Genomic DNA, 19,654 nt, shown 5'->3' on the forward strand with positions numbered 1-19,654 from the left:
TGGAAATGGGGATCGGGCCCCTCTGGGTCTAAGCCGATGTCCCCAGCATCAGAGGAGGGAGCTCCCCGGTTTGCACTGGGGCGCGTGAGCGCTGCATAACCCTGCCTGGGGCCTCCCCATCCCCAGGGGAATCCCAGGTACCAGCGGGGTCACTCCTCCTGTGTTCTCCCATTGCGCCACTGTCACCTTTCACCCCATCCCTCCCTCCGTCCCGGGCTCGTGGCTCCATTCCGTCAGCGCCATTGGCAGGACCCGTCTGGCTGCTGGGTGGGTGACGGGGGCTCCGGCCACTGAGCGTTTCTCGGCTGGGCGTGGGTCTTCTTTCTCCTTTCCTTTTCTTTACCCTGTGGCGGTGGCCGTTCTTTTCCCATGGGCTGTGATTAACCCAGCGGTTGTGTGACCGGGGCGCGCAGGTCGCACGCAAATGGACAGAGGGACCCCGAGATCATTGTAGGCTGCCCTCCTGGAAGCTCCTCCCGTGAGATCAGAGATCACGGAAAGCTCTCCCCAGTCTGGGGGCAGCCGCTGCCTTGAGGCGCGTGAACCTCCACAGCTTCGCCAGCTGGAGCTGGGTGGAAATTTGTGGCTGAAACTTTTTTTTCTGGCATCGGCAGCACCAGAACATTTGACAAATTCGCATCAGTTTTGCCAAATTGTTCCTTTCGAGGGGGGAAAAATAAATCTGACGAAACCAAGGGCTTTGGGGACTTTATGCAAAGTGCCCCAAATTCCGCTGTCCTGGCACCCTCCCGGCAGCTACTCCTGGGCCTGGTTAATTTCCCAGCCCGGGCGCCCCACTGCCAGTTGCCGGATCAGTCTGGAGGCTGATCGTGCTATTGATTAGAGCCACCCGTGGAGGGAGAGCTTGGGGGTGCCCTTGAGAACTGTCCCTCTGCTGTGATGCCCATACGCCCCCTAGCTCCCCCCACCCGCTAGCAAAGGCCTCCCCCGCCCACCCTAATCCCTGCTCTGTCGTTTGCGTTACAGATTCAACCAATAGCAGCTCTGCCAAGTCGAAGGTAAGGCCTCCCGTGTGAGGGACTCGCTGAAGTCTGGGGCGGGGGCGTCCTGTGTCTGCTAAAATCTCCAGCTTTGCTGGGCCTCGGCCTCTGGCCCAGCGAAAGGGGCAGGAAACCCAGGGTGGAAATTTGGTGTTTTACCAATAAATCCTGTTGCTGTAAAAGCACAGAGCAGCTTGCATGGCACTTCCCACCTCAGTCCTGGGCCGTGCTGTCCTGTCCTCCCGAGAGCAGCCAGACGGGGGGGTTGTGGGGTTGCCAACGCTGTATGAGGGAGGGAGGGAGGTCGAGGGGTTTACTTGTGTCTGATGAGGCAGGAGAAAGCCTCAAGGTGACCTTGCAGATCACAGGATGGTGGCATGGCCCAGTGGGTAGGACCCTGGCCTGAGAGTCAAAGACAACTGAGTTCTGTTCCTGGCGTGGCCTGTTGTGTGTCACTGCTCGCTCTCTGCCTCAGTTTCCCCTCTCCCCCTTGTCTATTTAGATCCTTTGGGGGAGGGGTGTCTTGGCCAGTTTCTCTGAGCAGATCTGCCCAGCCCCGCAGGCCCTGATCCTGACGAGGGGCTGTGCACGGCTCTGCGGTATCCAGAATTCTAACTCTGGTTCACTCGACGTGTGTGTTATGCTGACACGTGACGTGGTTCCTAACTCCATGAGCAGGGCTGGGGCTAGCTCTTCTTAGCCTCGGTCCCAGTGGTTCTGCTGGGTCCACGGGCTGGCTGGGAGGTGGAGGAGTGGGAAGGCACGTGCAGTCCTGTGTCCTGAGAGATGGGCACAGGACCGGGATAGCGGCCTCCATTTCCCCAGAATGCACTGCACCACTATGGGACAGTGGCCTAAATACTTCCCAGAATGCACCACAGCACGATTGGATGACGCCCCTGATTTTCCCAGAACGCACTGCTGCGGCAGGGCGGCTGCAGCCAGGTCAGTGGCCTGAGCGCTTGGTGTCACAGGACCAAGCTGCCAGGAGCACAGACGGGCTCGGGGCCGGGGAGGAGCCGTGGGCGGCAGGGACCGAGGCCGTGGCACTAAGCCGGGTGGTTCTCTCTCCAGCAGGGCTCGGGGGCGTCCCGGAAGGATCAGTACAGCAAGGAGCTGCTCGCCATCTCCTTCATCGCCGCTGTCAACCGCAAGAGGAAGAAGCGGCGGGAAGCCAAACGTTTGGGGAGCAGCACGGACGACGACTCGGAGCACGAAGCCACCAAGGGCACCAGCAAAGGCGGGGGTGCGGAGGAGGAAGAGGCCAAGGGGCCGGGGGGCGGCGCGGCCCCTGGAGAGCCAGGCCCAACGCGTGATGCTCCGAGCCGCCGAGCGGGCACAGCGGAGCAGGCGGGACCGAGGGAGCCGGACGCCCGGTCCATCGTCTCGGGCTATTCCACCCTGTCCACCATCGACCGCAGCCTGTGCTCGGAGGTGCAGTCGGTGGCCGAGAGCCGAGGCGAGGAGGCGGACGACGAGCGCAGCGAATTCAGCCACGTGGAGACGGACACGGAGAGCAGCTTCCTGCTGGGGAGGGCGGGGCCGGGCGCCGGGCAGGGGCCCGAGGCGGAGAGCGGCGAAAAGGAGAAACTCGCCCGGGCCTCCTTCAACTCCCACCGGCTCATCCAGTGCGACACGCTGGCCCGCAGGAAGCTGTCACGGCCCCGGCCGGACAGCGACTCGTCCGCCAAGGGCAGCCAGGAGTCCCTGCGGCCCCTGGGGGCCGGCGGGGAGCCGTGGGGCAGCGGGGCCCCGGCCAGGCCCTCGCTGACGGAGCAGATCCGCCTGCGTCTGCGCGGCTCGGCCGACGACATGCTGGCCGTGCGTCTGCGCAAGCCCCACTCCCCGGAGACGCGGCGCAAGAAGAGCTCATGGCGGCGCCATACGGTGGTGGTGCCCGGCGGCCTGAAGGACCTCAACTTCAACGAGTGGAAGGAGCACCAGGCGCCGGGCCAGGGACCCCCCGTTGGTCCCCAGCTCTGCCCCCCGGACGCCAGCGCCTCCTGCAGAGACCTGCACAGAGACAACAAGGACTCGGGCCTCAGCAGCCTGGAGTCGACCAAGGCCAGGCCCTCCTCGTCCTCGGCACTGAGCCACCAGGGCGGCGCCGGTGAGCAGCTGCACAGTAAGGGCCCGGAGGGGAACCCTGGCGACCGGGGCCCGGCTCCCACCCGTGCCGCTTCCTTCCGCTTCCACCAGTGTCTCTAACCCCCCTGACGGTCTCTGCTTCCCTCCCCCTCCTCTCGCCCCCTGTGCTGCCTCTTGTGGCGAAGGCTGAGGACCCCTCCCTGGGCAGTTCCCCATCCACCCAGAGCCAGGCGCCGCACAGAGGTTGGAGCGCCCGCTAGGGGCCAGCAGCCACTCGCCCTGATTTTGCCGGCCTTGCCCCTTGAGCGTCCCTTGGCCTTTGTCACGGGGCTCCCTAGGCTGCCGGAGACGCCCCTGCCCTGCCCTGGCCACGCGGCCTGGCTGGCGCTCGGGCGCAGCGTTCATTGAACCACCCTCCCTCGGTTTGGGGATTTAATCGTGGGTCTGTTTGATTTGTCTCCCTTTTTAAGACTCCCCGCCCCCAACATTGCCAGGCCAAGCCTGGGGGGAGGGATCGTCCGCAGCTCGGAGCGTCCCGGACTCGCCGCAGAGCCAGGATCCCTTTGGGACGGGCGGGCACAGCGCATCCACGGGAAGCACTTGGCCTGAGACAGGCAACCCCTCCCCAGCCTCCTGGCCCCCCCAGCACATCTCCCTGCGTGGCTGCGGGGTCCCTGAGGCTGCCAGACCTGCTCCATGAGACCATCGCTAGCCCCCAAACCTCCTCACAGCAGGAGCTGATGCCTCTGAAATCCAGCCGCAGCTGTGCCCCTCCCCCGCCCCCCTTGGCTCAGAGAAAGTGCCCCCTAGTGTGCAAGGAGCTGTTGGGTGGCTTTGAACAGAGGGTCCCTGGCACCCCAGTCCCGCCCGCCCCTTCCCAAGCCGGTTCTCCCACCCCGGCTCAGTCCAGGGTGAGCGAGGCGGCGCAGACACAGCGCCCGCACGTGGGCTTTGCTCAAGAGCGAGTGTTTTCCTGCTGGCTCGTAACACTGGTGTGTGCATGTGTGTGCACATGCACCATTCACGTGTGTGGTGGGCTTTGCTCAAGAGCGAGTGTTTTCCTGCTGGCTCGTAACACTGGTGTGTGCATGTGTGTGCACATGCACCATTCACGTGTGTGTGCACACATGCGTGTGCACCAGTCGCACTTGTGTGTGTGCACCAGTCGCACGTGTGTGTGTGCATGTACACCATTCGCCTGTGTGTCTGCACCATTTGCACGTGTGTGTGTGCACGTGTGTGCTGTGGCTGTGCCCCATGGAGCACGTGCCTGCGGGTGCCCGTGTTGGGTAATTGGTCGGTGTAAGTGTGTTGGCATCGTTGGCACCTGAGCAGGAGTGTGTGTGCTGGGGCCACTGGCACGTGCTCAGTGACCACATGCCCGCTGGCACCAGGTGCGGGATCCACTCGCGTGAATGCAGGGAAATGTCCCTCGTGCCAAGGGCCCTTTGTTCCCCAGCCCCTCCCCTGGGCCAGGCCGCGCCAGGTCTTGCTCTCTGCCAGGGAGGAGGGGCTGGGGGCAGGCGGGGCGGCTGTTTGCCAGCCTCAAAGCCGCAGGGGCTGGGGAAGCGTAGGGAGGGGGCCCAGGCCACGGCTGGTTCAGTGCTTCCAGTGGCCGAATCCCCTCCGAGCATGGGAGTTTTCCTTGCACGCCCCCAGCCTCATGCTCGGCCCCTCACCCCCACCGCCCCCCGTGTAGATGCTGGTGGTTCTACCCACCCCATGTGTGGCAGGGAAGCAGAGGTACGTGGGTCAGCCAGGAACATCCGGGGAGGAGGGAGGAATCCTGGCCCCATTGCAGTCGATAGCCCCACCGGCCTCACTGGGGCCTGGAGTTCAACCCTGAGCACTCGGCAGCTGCCGTTCCTCCCCGGACACGACCCTCAGCTGCTGTCTGCGGTCCGAGGCCTCCTGCCCCTGCCCCTGGACAGGTGGGTTCACACTCCGCAGCAGAGCCGTGCGAAGCCACCTGAGGTTAGGCCACCCGGTGCGACTCGGGCACTGCCAGCGCGGGTGGGCTCGTGTCTTTGGCAGGCTCAGCCTGGCTGGGCAGCCCCCTGCTGACCGGGGAAATGGCCCAGGGTAAACCCATAATGCCCACATGTGCCATCCGGCCCCGAGCCTGTTTCCAGCCGGGGAGGAGCGAGCTGTGGGCAGCCCAGTGTTAATGCTCCAGACCTGGTGCCGTGTGGCTGCGAACGCAGCAGTGCCAGTGCCCAGGCTGTTTAATCCTAGTCACTACCCTGCCCAGCCCGGCTTTCAGCCCTACCAGCTCGCTTCCTCTCTAGCCCCCACGTGCCCAGTGACAGGCCTGGCGGGTTTGCGTCTCACGGCCTGGTTGGTTCCTCCCCAGCACTCACTGGCTGCCCCTTGCCCCGCGCCTGCCCAGAACAGCTGGGCCCATGCACCCGCCGTGCTCAGTGGGCCCGGGAGCCAGCGTGCGCCCTGGATAGAGCAGCTGCGGCCAGAGCACAGAGCTCACTCAGTTTGAATGCAGGGCTTGCTGGGAGCCCGCAGCCTTCAAACCTCCCACCCTGCAAAACTCCCCTCGCCCACCCCTGCTGCTTTCAGCCAGGAGCTCGTTTGGGGTTTGTTTGCTGTCACCTCGCCAACGTCCCAGCGCTTGTGCCACCCGCCCAGCTGGGGGCACCGGTCAAAGCGCTTTCGCACCCGATGCAGCCGCCGTCGGGGCAGGGTTTGGGTTAAGGGAGCCAGTGGGAACTGGGGAGGGTGCTGCAGGTAGGTGAGGCGAATCTTCTACAAGCTGGACTGTGGCTGGCCCTGGCAGCCTGTCTCTCGCTACAAACAAAGTGCCATGGAAGAGTTCTGAGTCCGCGAGTCGCAGGCTGCATTTCTCAGCGTCAGGAGAGCCGACGCTGGCGTGAGATCATTCATCCCAGGTAACTGTGTATTGATTCCATGCACAGAAAGTCCCACTTTCTACCAACCAAGCAAACGGCTGGCGTCCTATGCAGCTGTTTATATTTTTCCTCTTGAAAATGGTAAACTGTTTTCATGCTGCTAGACTATGGGTCCCTTTTAGTCTGAAATTAAAACCAACCCTCCCCCCCCGCCAAATCCAATGCACCCGTCTCTGTGTTTAGAAAAAAGCCACCTGCAGCCCCATGCCAGGCGATTGTCTTAATGAACTAGGGAGACTGGCTCTGCAGCGAACGTCTAGCTGTCCTCTGCTGCGCTGGGGCTACCAAATAACGCCACGCCGCATCTTCCGCTACAAACTGCAGCCATTCCAATGAGAGGCCTTGGGAGGATTTTAAAAATTAAAAAAAAAAAAATCTTACTCCAGTTTATGCATCGTTCTCATACTTTATGCAAATAATTGCTGTAAAGTTTTGTTGTTTTCATTTTTCGTGTAAATATTGTCTTGAAATGTGTAACATATTACAAAGAATTTATAAGGATTTTTTTAAGAAGTTTCGCTCATTTAAAAAACAAACCAACCCAGAAGAAAACCACCAAGTGCTGTAACAGTGTTGAATTTTTAAAACCTTCCTGCATGTGTCATTTTTTTCCTTGATGTGTTGTAAAAGGTCAGACATAGCTATGGAATATGCAAAACTAAAAAAACCAAACCCCACCTGGTTTGGAACGTACAGTTCTATATATTGGAAATAAACTGGCGGATTCAAGGAACAGACTTTCTGCTTTTATTGAGCTGGTCAGTTGGCTTTTTAGCAACCGAACTTAGCTGCGTGGGCCAGGCAATTCCACCACCATGCGCTTGGGGGGCGTATCTGACACCGAACTCAGCAGCTGCCTGGGCTGGTGCTGGGCGAGCTGGCTCGTTGGATGGTGCATTGCGGCAGTTCCCATGATACCGCTCGTGGGCCTCGTGCACCTGCGTGACTCAGGGCCTTTGGACAGTCCCGCAGGGCTGGTAATGTGATGGTGGCTCAGTGACGTCTCGTGATGTGGGGAAAAGGCGCAGCGCTCGGGTGAATAGGGGACGCACCCACAAAGTAAACTCCCCCCGTTTGAGCAAGACAATGCCAGGTCGGGGTTGATCAAGGCTCCCCACCTCACATGACTGGCGCTGCAAAAAGGGGGCAGTGGGGGTGCCGCTGCAATCCCTGTTAGCATCGTTATCACTTGTCTTTCAGGATTGCCCAGCAGCCCCAGTGCTGGAGCAGGGCCCCACGGCGCTAGGCGCTGTACAGACACTGAACACGAGGGCTGTGGGCTCGTTTGCACGGCCCCACTGGGCTCACGTTCGTACACTTGCACGCGAGCCGAGTAAATCCACCGCACGGTGACCAGCTGGAGGGATTGGCTGAGCAGTGCCCGAGTTGTAACTCAGGCCCTGTCTACACTAGGGGCGCTGTCATGTAGATGCTTCAAGCGATGGCTGGGTTCCCCCCCTCCCCCGTTGCTGTAGCAACGCCACCTCCCCAAGCGATGGTAGCTAGGGCAACAGGCATTCGTCTGTCCGGGGGTTAGGCCAGCACAGCTATGGGGCTTGCGGGGTGGGGGGGAGGGTTAGATGTAGCTGAGCCCACACGCTGCTGCTTCGCCCCTGCCCAATACCAGCCCTTCCGGGGGCGGGGGGCACACCTGCCTCTCACAACACAGGGCCTAAAAACCCCCAAGGCCGGGCTTTGCAGCGCCACCCCCTTGCCCCCCGACACTAAACATTACTACAGGGGTCCAGGAGGGGGGCACTGAAGCCTGAGCCCCAGGTGTGTGTGTGTCGGGGGGGGGGGGGGTTCAGTGCCAGGCAGGGGCCTGTGCTCTGAGTCCCGACGCCCAGAGCTAAAGTCTGTGGACTTCAGTCCTGGGCGTGGGGGTGCTCGGGCTTCAGCTTCGCCCCCCCCCCCAGGCCCCAGCAAGTCTAAGCCAGCCCCGGCGGCCGCCCTCCCTCCCACTGCACTAAGGCCACGTACATCAACAACCCTGCCGTCGCCATAGCTACTGCCGCTTGTTGAGGTGGTTTTATTCAGTCGAGCGGCTCCACCCCAGCACAGTTGTCAATGTGCTCGTGTAGCCCTGGCCTCGGGGGGGGAACCCAGCCTAGCGCTCTGCTCCCCCATGAACTCACACAGAAACCAACACCCCTCCCTGATCACACACACACGTCACCATGAGCAACCTGGCGCTGACCGCGCCGGCCTCCTGGGAAACGCAGCCCTTCACAGGCGAGGCGGAGCTGCCGGTCGGTCCCTGGCTGGACGCTAACGGGCCTGGAGTTAATAAAGACACTGGAGTTGTGGCTTATTAGCACAAGCTGTAACCCACTAGCCCCTTTGACTGCAGTGAGGTTAACGGGGCCCTTAGCCTGTTACCTAAAGCAGCACAGACTCCTAGGGCCCTCGAGAGGGCGGCTAGTCCGGGCCCCTGCACTCATGGCAGGACCAAGTATTAGCTAGACCATCCCTGACAGGGGTTTGTCCAACCTGCTCTTAAACATCCCCAGTGATGGAGATTCCACAACCGCCCCAGGCAATTTATTCCTCGGGAGGTTTCTGCTCTGCTCCCCCGTGTAGTTAGCCGCACTGGAGTATGTCTACACTGCAGTTCGACACGGGCGCGCAGGCTGTAAAATGACAGTGTCTATGTTGCTGAGCCCGGCCCTAGTCCCTGTGGGGCCAAAGTGCTGGCGCCAGCCCAAGCCCGAATGTGGACACTGCACGTGTACAGCCCCACAGGCTGAGGCCCAGGCAGCCGCCGGGCCAGCCCCACCTGCGTAACTGCAGTGGAGACGTACCCTGAGAACCGCCTCAGCCCTGAAAACCTGTGTCACCCACAGACGTTGGGCCAGTAAAAGATGGTACCTCCCCCACTGCGTCAGGCTAGTCAGCGTATCAGCAGCGCGTGAGTGTCCTGCTGGGCCAATGGGCTTCAGTGAAAACCCCACCTGACCTGGAGCTAGAGGTTAGTGTGGATGTGTCGAGGCATCGGGGTACCGCGCTAGAACGATGCGGCCCCCGAGGCCGGCTTTCCCCAGGCCGGGGAGGAGTGGGTGGTGGTTGGTTAAGAGGCAGTAACAAAAGACAACGGCTAAAGGGAAGAAGTGCTATAGAGAAAAAAAAAGGTGTTTTATTAAAGCCAGACACTCTGATAAAAAAGAAAATAAGAAAGGAAAAGGCAAACGCAAAAGCAACCCTTTGTCATTTGGAATTTTTTCAAGTTACAATGATCACGTTTCTCACAGAACTAGCCATGGCATCCATAGAGCTTATACACAGACCTACGCTACAGACAGAAGCCGGAAAAAGATTTACAAAAACATACAGACTCCAGAACTGTCCTTTACAACCAGCTTGGGTTTGTTTTGTATTTTTTTTTTCAAAACAGTTCACAATAAAATTCATGCGAGAGAGAGAGACACACACACACGACATTGTAGAAACCCCCAAAACAGCATCTAAAGTTTTCTTTTTTTGTCCTTTTAAAATTTTTAACCAACGTACAGTCTCAGACGACGGAAGCAAGGTGTGGCATGCAGCAGCGGCTCCAGGGAGACATGCAGAACTGGGGGTGGTGCTTTTTTAGTCTTTTTTTTTTAAATTTAAAAGTCAGAATAAAGTGGGTTTATTTTTTTAAGTCAACACGCTGTGATTGTTGGTCTCACACACAAGTTGAGTAATGCCATGAAAATGGACGAACACGCACGCACACACACACACACACGCCAGGAAACGAAGCCAATAGAAATTAACCAAACCAAAATGCCCAGTAATTCCCTCCAAAGCCAGAGCCTGGTGTGGCAAATCGCCTCCCGGGCGCTAAAAGGCCCTGTGGCCACTGTGCGAGGGGAAAGCCTGTGCAACACACAGGAGCCTGCAGCTGGTCACTTCAAGCAGCTGTAAACATTTAAACACGTGCAGCTTTGGGGTAGCTGTTCAAAGGCACCCAAGTCCCCTTAAAAGCCAATGGGAGTTAGGCACCTGGCGTATGTGCCTCGTGAAGCATTTTTCAAAAGCCCATTGATTTTTTTTTTTCTAGTGCCTAAGCCCCAGACCCTGAAATGTGGGTAGCTGCTGAACGCCTGCTGAAGCCAATGGGCGTTAGGTGTGTGAGTACCATGGAGGAGCTGGGCCTTAGCTGCTTTTGACCATGTTACCCTAGTTGTGCCTGTGAAAAAAAAAATCTGCCACCCCAGGCTGCAACATTTTTTGCTACTTTACTGACACAGCTGCCTGCACTCGCGAGCCCGTTCCAGGCCAGGTGGGAATCGAGTTACACACGCCCAGGTGAGGCCGAAGGCAGGGTGGGTGCCTGGCAGTGCTTCACCTGACTGGGTTTTAAAAACACGCCCCCCCCCCCCCTCCAGTGGGGGGGGGCTAGCCCTTAGCTGCAGGCTATGCCAGCATTTCTATTTTAAGCCTCCCCACCCTTCCTACGCACACGCCGAACCTGACGCACTGGCCCCCAGCAGCATAGATCTGGTCCCGCCCCCTACCTTGAGGCACATTGGGGCTATGCCCTGCCCCCATGGGAGCCGGAAGGCCGTCACCAGGGCATCTGGCCCTTCTTAATACTGGGTGCTCGGCTCTGAGCTGGGAACACCCCCCCATCCTGGGACCCGTCGGTCACTAGTGGCCATGAGCCACGCCGTGCCCCTGCCACCGCCTGGCCTTTGCCAGGATGGTCTTTCTTTGGCCTGGCCCTAGGCAGGCGGTGGAAGCGGGTTCGGGGCGCCCGCGGGACGGCGCCGGGGGGTGGGTGGCGGAGGAGAGCCAGGCGAGCAAGCAGATGCCGCAGCTTTGCTACTATGGTTCACTTTGGTACTGATATTTTTTTTAAATTAACGCTGCAACGGCTGTTTGTTGCGCCTGGCTCGGCTCCTCCTTCGTCCCGACAGGCCACGCCTGAGCCTTTTGCCCCACCGTGCGAGGCCAAACCATGCAGGTCTGGCTATGAGCCGGGGCACAGGGCCACGGGCTCGGAGAGGGGTGTCGGACTGATGCTGGCCCGTCCAGGGGGGGGAGCTGGCCCTGGGGTGGGGAAGAGCTCGGACAATGCTGGGTAAGGGGGAAATAATCTAGACATACAACCAGCTCCTTCCCCTCCCTGCCTAGCGGGTGGCGCTAAGTCCCCCACTAAACTCCACCTCCTGCTGTTCCTTTTATCTGGCTCCTCCCAGGGGGAAAAAATGACCCATCAGCCCACTGTGTGCCTGACTCTGCCTACATCTTGTGACGCCTCCCCAGTGGCCATGCCACAGCAGGCAACAAGGCTGCTTCAGCCCCAAGACTTGGGCTTTAAAGATCACACTTTACAATCTCGAGGTCACAGGTTCAATCCCTGCTACCAACAACCCGTCCTGGTGCTTGGTGTCACCCCCAGGCGCCAGTGGCTCCCTGCACATGCATACCAGCCTCTTCCACCATGCACACAAAAATGTAAGAGTGACAGGCAACAGGGAGGGGTCTAGGAAAAGCATGGAAACAGGATGGTAAAGCTGAGCATTAGGGTTAAAGCTGCATTTCTAAAGCAACAATCTCACCAGGGAAGAAGATCCACCCCCTCATATACCAGCCGTGAAGAGAGTTCTTTTATTTCTTCTTTTTTTAAATATTTATATATATATATTTATATTACGTATATTATATATATATAATATGTAAATATATTTTTAAAACAATATAAAATGTTAAGACACTTCACTTAAATGTAAAGAGTTGCTTTTTGCAATCCAAAGAAATTGCATTATGGTTCTTTTCTTTTTTTTTTTTCTTTTCTCTTTGTTATTCAAAAAAAGGCTCGTTCTTTTCGTACAAAAATGATCGCTATACAAAAAAGAAAGAAAGGAAAAAAAAAAAGAGAAGGAACTGAAAATGGACGACAAACTAGCCAACGAAAGAAGTGATTCCATTTCGTGCTCTGGTTGCACATGATCCGCACTCTACAATATAGCGTTTTGGATATTCACCCCCACCCCCACACACACAGCTCGCATCGATTCCCCTAGATATACTCTGTGCTTACATTTTGTTTGTCCAGTGACTGGCCATTCCCCCCACTCCCCCCCCCCCCCCACACACACGCACATGTATGTATTGTACTTTAACAGACCTCTTCCGTCCCTATCTGAGTCCAGGCCATGGGCCCCTCTTGTGTGCCCATTCTCCGTGGCTCCAGACTGGGCCCAAGAGACCCAGCGTTGGCCGCTGGACCTGTGGCTCGTTCCCCATCTCCCTCCCTCGGGGTCCTCTGACGAGTCCCCGCCCTTCGCCCTGCTAGACAGTGCGTTCGTTACCGCCACGGTGCAAGGGCAGCTCCTCGCCTTTTGTACTTTGCATTCTACTCTGCCTGACTAGAGCCGATTGCTATCGATTTTAGAGGGCCCGGTGGGGGACTGCCACCGCCCCCCCGCCACCTCAGCCCAAGGCGAGGCCCTGTTATGCCAGACTCCCACTTACCAGTGAGTCCATGCAGAGGCCAGAACGCGGAACAGGAGCGTTGAACTCCAGCAGCATTCGCAGCCTCGGCATCGACACCCCCATCTGGGCACACAGGATATTGCTTACTACAGTGGCGCTCACCCTTTGCCGGTGCAGGACAATATGGAAGGGCAGGGCGGTTACAAGCCATGACCCTCGCTGGGGTCATGCCCCTTCTCCCCCAGTCGAGATCCAGGGCTTACAACCTCGCCCGTCCCGCCTGCGTTCCTCTGCCTTTCCCCATCCCATTGAACTCCCCTCCCACGTCCCTCAGTCCGACATGATCAATGCCTGGCGGTGTCGGCCCTTTCCGTGCCACCCGGCCCCTGGCCTCACCGTTCAGCATCAACCCCCCTGCTCCACGCAGCCCCAGGCTGCCGCCGCCAGTTTCTCTCTCTCCCTACAGGAAGGAACTGACCAAACCTTTAAAGTGCTACATTATGAAACTAAGATGACGGGAAACCTGACTCCTTCAGGAACCGGCCCCCGTCTCATTCCCATTTCTCTACCCGTTTCAGCCACATCTCTTGGAGCAACATTCTGCCTCCCTGCCACTGACATGCCTTGACCTTTGGTCTTTCCCTTTGCGAAGCACTAGGCAATCTCGCCGACTAAACCCGCTCAGGTGTTTCCCTTGGAAACCCTTGGAAGAAAGAGACAGCGAAGCTAATGCAAACACTGACCCGCTGGCTTCTTGCGAGATGAGCCCTGGTGGCCTTCAATACAGCACTGACCTTTCAGCAAGTCAACAATCAAAAGCCCAACAGAATAGCTGCACACACAGGCCCCAAAGTCAAAACACCACTGACCCATGAAGACTTGGCTAGAAGACTGTAGCACAGTTTCCTACAGGATTAATCACAGTTACAGCTGTTTAAAAAACTTTAAGGAAAGAAAAACGGAGTAGCAGCCGCATTAACAGTCAGAGCTGAGGGTTTCTGAGGCGTCTTCAGAAGCCGCTTCCCCCCCACACCCTTCCTCCCCCTGTCAACGGCCTTCTGCTTTTGTTCTGGTCCCCCTTGAACAAGGCGTGGCAGGTTCTGGCGCTGTGCACCGGCCTCGTTGCTTGACGCTCGTAGAACGGGCGGAGTGAAGTTCTTAGCGCTCTTAAATAAACAAAAAATGCCAGGGTGGAAAAAAGGAGGTGTCGAGAGGGGAGAAAAAAATAAACTAACAAACCACCAACAGAAAGAACAACAACAACAAAAAAAAGAGAGGAAGAAACAGAAAGTGGCAGGTCGGCCATATTGGCGCAGGAAGTGGACACGTAGGTCGGCCATATTGGAGCAGGAAGTGAGACCGGAGGTCGGCCATAGTGGATCAGGACAATTAAAATAAAAAGCTAGAGGGACATCTGGTGACCTTTGAAGTTGCCTCAAGAAGACAGTCCAAGGAAGGAGTGTAGGAAAGAGAGAAGCCAGGCCCCAGGAAGGAGGAAAACAGTTGAATGAGAAGTTGGCAAGGAGCGTTAGAATGAAATGGATGAGTTCCTTGCCCCAAAGGAAGTCAATACAGGGATGGATGTTCTGCCAGGAGTAGTTTTTTCTGAGACTGGACTGGAAGTCTCACTCAGCCCACTAGCCTCTTTAGATGATCTAGCGGCCTAGAAAGAAAAGCAAGATTCAAGGAGGAGGAGGAAGGGCGGGGGAATCAAACAGTTTTTTTTTTTTTTTAAAAAGGAATTTGTTCAGAAGCAGCATTGATTTAGGCCTGAGGTCGAGCAGCTGGGAAAAGGTCCACACCACAAACAGAGTACGAGATGATCTGGTTCCACGGGTTACTGGATGAGGGAAGGAGCATCACCAAGAGGAGAAGGCGAGCGAGAGACAGAGAGAGACGGACAGACGGACACACACGCACACATTGAGGCAGGCAGGCAAAGGGAGACAGGAGAGAAAGGTCGGGGTGGGGGGGAACAAGAATTGAAATGTTAGACTGGGCATGCACAGCGTGTTAGAACAATGACTATATTCAAGTTAGTTGCATCACAGCTGCGTGGGGGGAGGCAGGATTTCCAGGGGGGTGAGGAGCGGGGAGGTTGCTGCAGAGGTGCTGTTTATCAGAGCCGCCCCACAGGTGCAAAAGAAAAGGACAGTCGTTCACAGACGCAGCTGAACCCCGGGGAGCATCGCTTGGCTGGGGAGTGTGGGGGGAGCGTGCCGTGACCTGTGTTGGAATCTAGCAGCTTCCGAAGCCGCGGGTAGTGGGGGATGGGGTAGGTCTCTGCCGTCCCCGCCCAGGCTGGGTTAGCCTAAGCGCGGGGAAGGAGGCAGCACCCCAACACTCTATGAAGCATTGAACTAGAATAGTCCCTGTTGCCCAAGCAAAACTCCTGGTGAGGGACACCTGGGACTGATAGCAAACGCCAAGGGTCTCGGCAGCTGTATGTAACCTGCTAGAAAGGGGCAAACCCATCAGTTCTCTTCTAAGACGTCCCAGCCCCCGAGTCGGTAGATGGAAGGGGAGAGAGGGCCGTGGTGCAGCTGGCCCCTACACGCAGAGAAGGGCCAGTATGACGAGGGCACGAGGAAAGCCCACGGGTGCAATCCCAGAGGCCGCTGAAGGCAATGGGAAGCTGCCCTATGACCACAGCAGGCTTTGGGGCAGGTTCTGGCAGAGCAAAGTGTGTGAATCTCGAGGTGGTGGAGGGATGGACTTGGGGAGCCACCGAGCTTCTGGCTGAGAGGGACGGGGGGGGATAGGGCAAGGTCAGGCTGGGTCTCTGCAAAGACGTCCCCATGGCGTGATGCATCGGCCACGGCATGGCCTCTGGACGGCACCCTGGACGTTTTCCACGCCGCCTAGATGACCTGGGTGCCAAACTCCCATGAATTTGCGGGCCCCTATCATGGGATCATGCACCTAGCCCATGGAGACGCCCTGCTCCAGAACCCTCCGGCGTTTCCCAATGGGTCTTTCAGCTTAACAGCCCCTTTCTACTAAATCAACAATTTTTGCAACTACAAAAGAGCTAAAAAAAACCCCTGTGTCAGTGCTAATGGTGCTACAGGACTGGCCGCTCTTGCATGTGCGCGGCGAGGGGTTGCTAGGGAACACACCCCACAAGTGGCGTGGGAGGGCGAGATTTTCTTTGCTCTAGACTGTAATAAAATGAGCAAATGTCTTATGACACCCCCGTCCCCCCTTGTGCTTTTTTGTGATCCCCGGGAGGCTCTCGACTGGAGAAACGCTGCCCTAGACGGTTGCCTAAATCACAGCCCTGAGCCCCTAGATTGGCCAAGGCACGTGCGGGGGCACAATCCTGCACCAGCAGGGAATGGAAGAGAGGGTCTAGGAGGGCTTAGGCACCTGTGGCCCTAGGTATTTGCTAGCATCCAGAGAGGACAGAAGAGCATAGGAGCGGCCACGCTGGGTCAGACCGATGGCCCATCTAACCCAGCGTCCTGTCATCTGACGGTGGCCAGTGCCAGAGGCCTGGTGTCAGGGCTTGATGGCTTCCCTGCCAGCTACTCTGCCCAGCAGCGGGGTGCTGGGGTGGGGCTCGGTGAATTGCCTCGGCGGTGTTACCTGTCGGTTCTCCATACCTAGGGAGGATCCCCCCACCCCCGCACCCCAACTGCGGCTCCTGACTGGTCCTTTGGAGTCCTGTACGCGCCAGGCCAGACACAAACGAGGCAGGCGCCCATGGACCCGCAAAGGGCAATCGGCCCCCAAAGCGTCGTCATGAGAACGGAACAGATGAAGGGATCTGGTATATTGGGGGGGGGGGGAACACTGCTTGTCATGGGCCAGTGTAACGCTGCAAGATTGAGTGGTGGGGGGAGGGCAGGGAGTCTGGCCATGCACAGACACCCCCCCCCGCAGAAGGAGCTCAACGGCACCACGGGGGGCTGGGGGCTGCGTCTCGGCGGGGAGCTGGCTGGGGCCGGAGGCCGCTCCCGGGAACTGACAAACAGCACCTGTGCTGGGCTCTCGGCACCCGGACGCCGGTTAGCACTGGGGGTGGAGGGGTGGGGGAACGTGCAAAGGGAGCAGCTCGGATCCTTTCGGGGACGGGTCCATTTTGCTCACGCGACGTGGCTCAAAATTCAGTGCAGCCACGGCGGCCGGGCCGGGGCAGGGGGGGAACCCGCCCTTGATCCCACTGGGTTTTGTTACACCCCAAGGAGCAAAATTTGGGACTTTTCAGTAGGCTTGGGGGAGGGGTTGAAACACAGCCTGTGGGTGGGAGTGGATGGGACATGGGACAGGCCCTCCCCAGGGTGCTGTCGCTCAGCGGGGACAGGGGGCTAGGGCTGAGCATGGGTGCTGGGGGCAATCTGGCAGAGAAGGGGTGGGGAGCAAGGAGAGGATTGGGGTGTCAGTCGGGGAGGGGAAAGTCAGGGAGGCTTAAGGGCTAGAAACTGGCTTTTGTTACCTTGCCTTGTGGCCTCAGAAAGCTGGCCAGCCACTGTGAGCACTGTTAGCGTCGGCAAGAACAACAGAAGCAAGTGAACCCAGCTGCACGCTCAATGCTACCGCAGACAAGCCCGTGTGGAACGGGGAGGGGGGGAGGCGCCCTGGCGGGGGGGTGTCTACTCCAAATCTTCTTCCCCCCTGCCCTACGGTCTCCCGGCGCCCCACCCCCTTCGCCCACCGTCTCACGGGTCCCCCTCGGAAAGAACGCGGGCCCAAGAGCTGCTGTGGAGGTCGAAGCCACAATGGCCCCCCCCCACCCCACTGCAGAGCCGTGAATGGGCACAGTGTGTATTGGGGGAGCCCGCAGCGCACTGGGCGAAGATGCATCAGGAGTGGGATTATCTGGAGGGAGACACCTCCCCCCCCCTTAGGAAGCATCCATTGGGATCTTGCTAATAGAGAGCACTGGGTGTGGCTAATGTTTGTGGGCGGAGCCTGGCATGGGCATCAATGGGCCACCGATTCCTCGCTGAGCTCAACATCAAACTGCTCTGAGGTTGGACTCTGAACGCAGCCGAGCAACCAAACACCTCGTTCCACAGGAGAGTCTCCCCAGCATGGATGTCAGCTCCACACCCCACCGTCCCCGGCCATAAATCGCTGCTCCTCTCCCCAGTAGAGAGCTGCACGCACCAGGAGACACCAGAGGAGGGCGCCGCCTGTGGACACAGACTGGGCCCACCCGGCATGGCTTTGTGGATTCAGGGACCCACAAGATCACTTCGTGGGGAGCATGGGGGGAGTGGCGGGGGGGGTTACCCACTTGCAATCGCGAGCACAGTGGGCTCTGAAGGGGCTTCAAGCCTGTCTAGGAGCTAAGGTCAAAGTGATCAATGTCTCTCCTTAGAAAAGGGTGACTGATAGGCATGGCCCCCCCCAACCGACGGGAGGAGGGTGGAAATGGAGCTGGGGTGGGGAGCTCAGAAGAGGCGAATCCTACTTTGACCCTCAGACCGCGTGTGACGCGAGTTTGCCGGTCTCAGCTCAGTGCCTAGTTTAGTGCTGCGGGGTCAGCAGAGCTGATTGCACATCTCACCTCCCCCGAGGCAGCTGCCTCCCCCAGGTACACCGATACCACCCCCCTCACCTGTGGCAGGCTCCGGGACGGAAATGTGTGCTGCCAGATCACAGCCTCTCGGGCACGTTTATCCCACCCTCCCCCGCAGACACAGCAAGAAAAGCAGGGCTCTGTGTGTGTCCCCCTGCGGCTGCTCTCGAGAGAAACTACCTGCTGTTGTCCCTGGATCCGCATGTATTCCATCCTCTGCTTGATGTGTTTGCTTTTGTCTGGGCTTCCCTGCTGGCTCTGCTTCAGCCTGGAGGCCGGATTCACCATCTTCATGGCTGGAATGGAAACCCCGCCACTCTGTTGAGACACACAGGGTTGGGGGTTAAATCCCGCAGACTAACGCTCGCAGCGGGTTGGGGCCGGCCAGCGGCACTCCCGGCCTTGCTTCCCGGGGGCAGATCTCGCAGTACTTTGTGGGTGAGATCCAGAGGGCCTGTGCGATGCCAACGGGGTGAGATTTTCATCAGCGCTCCACACCGACCTGCCCTGCATTGAAACCGGTCCCTCAGTCGGAGCAGACGTAGGCCAACATTACGGCCTCGATCCTCAAAGGTATTTAGGCCCCGAACTGCTATTGATCAGGATCTAGACCCAAGCGCTTTAGAAAAGCTCACCCCTACGTGGACTGAGTGGTAAATGCAGACCCTCTGGGCAGGGGCTGGCACCCACGGGAAGGCTCTTATAGAACAGTGCATTGGGCCCGCGAGCATAACCGAGCCTGCGTTTGCTGCTTTTCACTAGTCGGCTTCGCCCCACAACCCCAAGCTCCTGGCAGCATTTCTGGCACAGCAAGACCCTCTCCAGAACCTTGCTTTGATACAGCCCGGCTGGGCCAACCCACGGCTCCTGGCCCAGGGCACTGGTAGCAGTTCCAGCTTTGCCAGCTCTCGCCACTTCAAAGTGACGGGAGCTTTGGTGTTTTGATCAGTTCCCCGGCTCCGAGCACCGCAGCACGACGAGAGGAGCTGGGCTTTCGGCTTGAAACAACGGGAAGCACCAGGCAGCTGGGGCTGCAGATTGATGTTTGACATCGTGGAGCCTAAAGGCTCAAAAGCACAAGGCAAAAAGACAAAGGACCTCAAATGTAGCATTTAAAGAAAAAGTCCAGCTATTTTGGTGGGCCTGACTCATGATTTTTGGACCTCAGGGGAGGCCCAGGCTGGCAGTGAGGCCCATCACCACAGCCTCAGACCCAGGCAGTCCGGAACGCGTGGGGATTTCTGGGCAGGAGCCAAGCTTTGCTCATGGCCCTAGGTCTGTAACATGGAGCCAAACCAAAACCCTGGCTCCCCACCCCCACAAACTGTGGGGCGGAATGTGTCTTGGGAGAGGGGTCACCAGAAAGAGGTGGCAAAGGACGGAGATGCTCAAAAGGCAGCGCACGTATGCAGTTACCACATCGTTACTCTCCATCAGAAAGCCGGAAAACAAGTGAGTCTTAAGGGGCCTCCTGGTATTTTGGGGATTAAATTTCTCTTGGGGGCGGGTGAGCACCCTGAGATTCTCTGGCATTGGAAACACATCCCTTCAGTACTGCTCCATGCTGGAAACAGGCCACCAGAGCCTCTGCCAGGCAGCGTCCAGCCTTCCAAATGACTTCCCTGCGCTTCCCAGTGAGCGCGGGGGCTTGTTTCCCAGAGGGCTGCGGGGGCATCCCCACCACGCATGGTGGC

General features: G+C 58.3%; 2 protein-coding genes across 21 annotated transcripts in view; one reads left to right on the forward strand and one right to left on the reverse strand.

Moving 5' to 3' along the window:
• ARHGAP23 (Rho GTPase activating protein 23) overlaps nucleotides 1-4,115 on the forward strand; it is a 116,775-nt gene extending 112,660 nt beyond the window's left edge. For 4 of the 7 annotated variants that reach the window (XM_039516532.1, XM_039516531.1, XM_039516528.1 and 1 more), the window contains exons 23-24: nucleotides 988-1,019; nucleotides 2,076-4,115. In XM_039516532.1, the coding sequence (XP_039372466.1) occupies nucleotides 988-1,019; nucleotides 2,076-3,209 (1,166 nt within the window). In that variant the 3' untranslated portion in view covers nucleotides 3,210-4,115. The remainder of the gene's footprint in view (nucleotides 1-987; nucleotides 1,020-2,075) is intronic. The other 3 variants (XM_039516529.1, XM_039516533.1, XM_039516534.1) reach the window with 3 other exon arrangements.
• Nucleotides 4,116-12,090: 7,975 nt separating this feature from the next.
• Nucleotides 12,091-19,654, reverse strand: part of SRCIN1 (SRC kinase signaling inhibitor 1) — a 168,849-nt gene continuing 161,285 nt past the window's right edge. For 11 of the 14 annotated variants that reach the window (XM_039516601.1, XM_039516615.1, XM_039516614.1 and 8 more), the window contains 2 exons: nucleotides 18,141-18,278; nucleotides 12,091-13,599 (listed from right to left, as the gene is read on the reverse strand). In XM_039516601.1, the coding sequence (XP_039372535.1) occupies nucleotides 13,378-13,599; nucleotides 18,141-18,278 (360 nt within the window). In that variant the 3' untranslated portion in view covers nucleotides 12,091-13,377. Of the gene's footprint in view, nucleotides 14,274-18,140; nucleotides 18,279-19,654 lie in introns of all 14 variants that reach the window. The other 3 variants (XM_039516616.1, XM_039516606.1, XM_039516607.1) reach the window with 2 other exon arrangements.

The sequence above is a fragment of the Mauremys reevesii genome, linkage group 27, assembly GCF_016161935.1.
Source record: "Mauremys reevesii isolate NIE-2019 linkage group 27, ASM1616193v1, whole genome shotgun sequence".
Taxonomy (NCBI): domain Eukaryota; kingdom Metazoa; phylum Chordata; order Testudines; family Geoemydidae; genus Mauremys; species Mauremys reevesii.